This window comes from Pinus tabuliformis, chromosome 1_1, assembly GCF_031772625.1.
Source record: "Pinus tabuliformis cultivar Carrire ecotype Pingquan chromosome 1_1, CPIR1, whole genome shotgun sequence".
Classification (NCBI taxonomy): domain Eukaryota; kingdom Viridiplantae; phylum Streptophyta; class Pinopsida; order Pinales; family Pinaceae; genus Pinus; species Pinus tabuliformis.
Genome location: NC_142297.1, coordinates 617,120,899 through 617,125,378, shown reverse-complemented (window position 1 = coordinate 617,125,378; position 4,480 = coordinate 617,120,899). Strand labels below are relative to the sequence as shown.

Genomic DNA, 4,480 nt, shown 5'->3' with positions numbered 1-4,480 from the left:
GCCATTTTATACTAGAACCAATGTTATCACCAAATCCCAAAATATTATTCAAGGTCAAGGTGTACACCATGCATATATCTCAGTTACTATTGCAAGTTCATGCATGTTATTCTTTCTTTTGGCATCACTAGTAATCCCCATATGAACATGATTCGTTCTTGAATTGATGGAAATAACTAGCATCCCTTACAATTATTTGTCTCCAAACAATCTTGGAGATGAATTTAGTGGCATCATGGTAGCCACCACACGTTCAAAGGTTGTTTTTGATATTCATAGGGGTCCGAGAGCTTGTGTTTATAAGTCTAAAAGTTATGGCTAGATTTTCACTATGACTATACAACATGTGTTCCTTTGCCTCTTCCTCCACATCATGTAGTAAAAAATGTGTCAATGGACATACCCTTCTTCCTCTATTTGTTTAGCAAAGTTGTTCAACATTGCATCTATTTTCTCATATTAAAGGGTGTGACTTATCTCCCATGGTGAATGCATGGACTTCACTTTTTTACCTCAACCTGACTATAACCTAGTATCTCTTTAATGCCCTAGTATTTCACAATTGTCCTCGCCTTTGAAACATCATCCCACCTACCAGCTACATCATAAATATTCGACAAGAATACATGATATCCAATTTTTTTAGGCTCCAAGTCAAAGACAAATTCTAATACATATTTTTCTACTTGTATATTATTGTGATTATGCAATCCCCAAGTAATGACTCCCATACACTAGCACTAGCTTCATCGAGAATTTTTTCATAAAGTCCTATGCATATTTGATACAACCAACATGACCAAGAAGATCAACTATCCATGCATATGTTACATGGTTGTGATGCAAAAATCTCAAGTCATGCAATAAAACTATTTGGAACTCTCTTTCAGCAAGCATGTGTGACTATAGACAAGACTCAAACAAATGTGATAATGTATAGGTTAAAGTCCTAGAGCATCTTTTGCCTACTCAATCATATTGTTTCCTACTCTCATTCTATTCTATCAGACAATATTTGTTAACGCATGTTGTTGAACATTTGGTGTCAATTATCTAAATTGTCACACTTGTTATATGTATTAATAAGGGAATTCCCAACAACAACATATAACTTATATCCACTTTTAATTACATAAGCATGTATCACCTTACCTTACTGTAGAATTTCTATCTTTGCATACCTTGATACCATAATTACTATGGTGACTAAATCAGGTTTCAAGTTTTCCTTTTGCCTTTCATTGAGATGTGTCACGGCCTCACTAACATGTCTAATCTGGATATATGTGGTAATCATTGCATTCCATGAAACACAATTTCACTCTATTGCCCCTTAATATACTATTTATTTTGGCATCTATAAGGTTATCACCATATCAACCAAGTGGGGGATGTGAAAAAGAAAATGTAAGTGGGGGATGTGAAAAAGAAAATGTAGAGACAAAAAGTGGACACATAATCTTCTTTCTCATATATATATATATATATAAACAATTTGATAAATTAATATAATAAATTTCCTTCACTCTAGCAAATAAATGTGAAATAATAATAATAATGGTACATATCCCTGAATGACAGTAATGTTTAAAGTTTTATCCATTGACATCATCTATTATTCTTTACACATAATCTTCTTATTCACATATATATCTTTTTTCAATAAAGGAACGCCTTTCAGTGTGAAGATAAAGGAAAACATAAAATTGTTGAAAGGGTAACAAGGCTGTTTCAAATCTGAAATGCGATCAAATGGGCATTTTGAAACGCAATTAGATGGAAAAATAGAATCTCTTTACAATTTAGTGCGGAGATTATGGCTTCGCAATCTGGATTATAGACTTGTAAATATATGAATAGAATATATGTGTCTCAGTGGGACCCTCCCAAGTAACTTTTTGAACATAGCAACGTCGTAAAGGACGGCAAGCCTGGAAAGACGAGAGCAAAGAAATTTGAACAATTTTCAATGATTTCCGTTGGTGGTTACTGATCAGAGTTATGGCTTGTCCTCCTTTGTCCTCCAACATGAGAGTGGTCCTATCCAAGGTTGGTGGTTAATGTTGAGAGTTATGGCTTGCCATCTTGAGTCCTCCAGAGTCCAACCTGACTGATGATATGCAACCTCACAGTAACATGGAATCATTTTAGTTGATGATAAATTTTTGATTTTAGCAATATATTAGTTTTAAATTGAGATTGAAATTTAAACCATACAAATTAGTATTTCAATAATTTTTCATTATATATTTAAGTAAATATTATTTAAATATGTAAATCAATCCTACCTTATGGTAGAACCATCCATGCAGCCACACCATCGATGTCACAAGCCCATCCGGCTACCCATCAAGCCTCTATTCATCCATGACCTATATTCGTCCATGACCTATGGCAAATTCATCTAGTGCACATAATCTTCAAAACTTGTATTGTTTGTTCACCTATGTGTGTGCAATGGAGATGATGAAACGATTTGATTCGTTGGAGAATCCAGACCATAGGTGAAACAGGGTGGTGTTCACTCCGTGAATCCCTACCCTAATGCTTCCAAATCCTCGCCCTGATGCTTGGAGGTTGAAATTTGAAGCTCTCCCTCGTACAAAAGCCACATAGGTTCAATTGTTAGGACGATACCATTATTTTTTGTCCTTTTTGACACACTATTTTAGATAGCCCGAGGGCGAAAAATTTGTCCCGCTGTATCTAAAATTTATGAGCTGATAAATACCCCTCACAGCCCATGGGTTTATTATGCTAGAAAGCGACCAATTTAGCATTCCCTGCCTTCAATCCTTTTCTGGTTTGCTTCTGCTACTCACCCATCACCCTGTGAGTTTATTTTCGTTATGGGGACATTTATAGGCCATGTGGCACCGGGGATGGGCTTTCTGCTCATCGGTCTCTGGCACCTCTACAATACATTCACAAATTACGCGCACTCTCCATGGGACTTCCAGACTCGGCACTGGTTCCCTGTTGAATTCCGCAAAGGAAAGTTCAAGTACGCGGAGCTAGTGGCCCTTATAGCGGGGTCCTGTTTATCAATTTCGGCGGAGCTGTTCATCGGGCCGCAGAGGCACCAACCCCTCGCAGACGACTGGAGCATCCCACCGGAGCACCTCAATAACTTCGAGCACTCTTCCATAGCTTTGTTCTTTCTAATCTACGCCTCCGTGGCTCTGTTCACTGAGGTACGAAGGCTCATAGTTCCACCGGGGGCGTTGCACGTGCTGGCGGCGCTGGCCTTCGGGAAGGAGCTCCTACTCTTCCGCCTCCACTCGGCTGACCACATGGGGCCTGAGGGGCACTACCACTGGCTCCTCCAGCTCATCGTCTTCGTCAGTTTGTCGACCACGCTGCTAGAGATTCCGTTCCAACAAAGTTTTCTGCTAGCAACGGTGCGCTCCGTGTCGGTGCTGTTGCAGGGAGCGTGGTTCCTCAACATGGCTTTCATGCTCTGGATCCCGCCTTTCGCCGCTAAGGGTTGCCGGATGGAGCGCATCAACGACCACGATGTGTTCAAGTGCACCAGCCAGGAAGCAACTATGCGGGCCAAGGCGCTCGCTAACTTACAATTCAACTGGTACGTGGCCGGCATAGTGTTGTTCACGATCGTTTTCTATGCCAAGGTGACCGGGCACCGATCCGAGGGTGTGGTCACTTATAAGGCCGTGACTAAGGACGATATGGAACTGGTAAGCAACGATAAGGAGGGTGGCTGTGCAGGAAAGAAGCGATCGATGGATGGATCCAACTGCTCCATGGACTTGGACATGGAGAGCCTTCAGGCCCTCCTTGTGGAAAGATAGAAAACTTTCCAGTCTGTATATTCTCATATTTTTCTGTTTTGTTATCTATATATTACATAGTTGTGTGTGGTTTTGTTGAAGGAAGCTCCTTCACATTTGGCGGCCATTACCCATTGCTGCGAGTCCGTCCGTTCGTGGACACGTCCATGGGACCAACAATGGGGATGACTTTCTCAAATGGGGAACACTTTCCTTATCTTGGCGTCTGTTTTACAATAAATAGCGTGTGATGCATGGTGAAGTATTGTAATAAAATACGAAGCGCGCAGTTGATCAAAGCGCTTTGTCATTTCGTAAATTTCTAAACCGATGGTAAATCGGTTGTTTGACTTAATACGTAAAGCGATAGTTGTTGTTGTTTTTTTGAGCCATCAGTTTTAAGAGGTGTTTTATAATTGAGTATGAGTATGATTGAGATGCTGTAAATATAAGTTAGATAATATGAGTATAGATATATCTTAATTATAGATTTAATAAGTGTTGGAGATCAAATATTTTGAGCTATAATTTTTTTTTTTTTTTTAAATTTGAAAAATTAATTGTATATTTAAAGATTTGATCACTGTGGATGCTTCATAAATATTTGGTTAAAATGTATTTATATTAGTTTTATACATATATAAATGGATATTTGGAAAATCGCTTGGACACTTGGGTTATGTAGGCTA

General features: G+C 39.0%; 1 protein-coding gene across 1 annotated transcript; it reads left to right on the top strand.

Moving 5' to 3' along the window:
• The first annotated feature begins 2,719 nt into the window (after positions 1-2,719).
• On the top strand, positions 2,720-4,179 carry LOC149214813 (uncharacterized). Its single transcript, XM_089392420.1, has one exon. It carries the CDS (start codon positions 2,850-2,852, stop codon positions 3,810-3,812), a length of 963 nt encoding a protein of 320 aa, XP_089248546.1. The 5' UTR covers positions 2,720-2,849; the 3' UTR covers positions 3,813-4,179.
• The last annotated feature ends 301 nt before the right edge of the window (positions 4,180-4,480 follow it).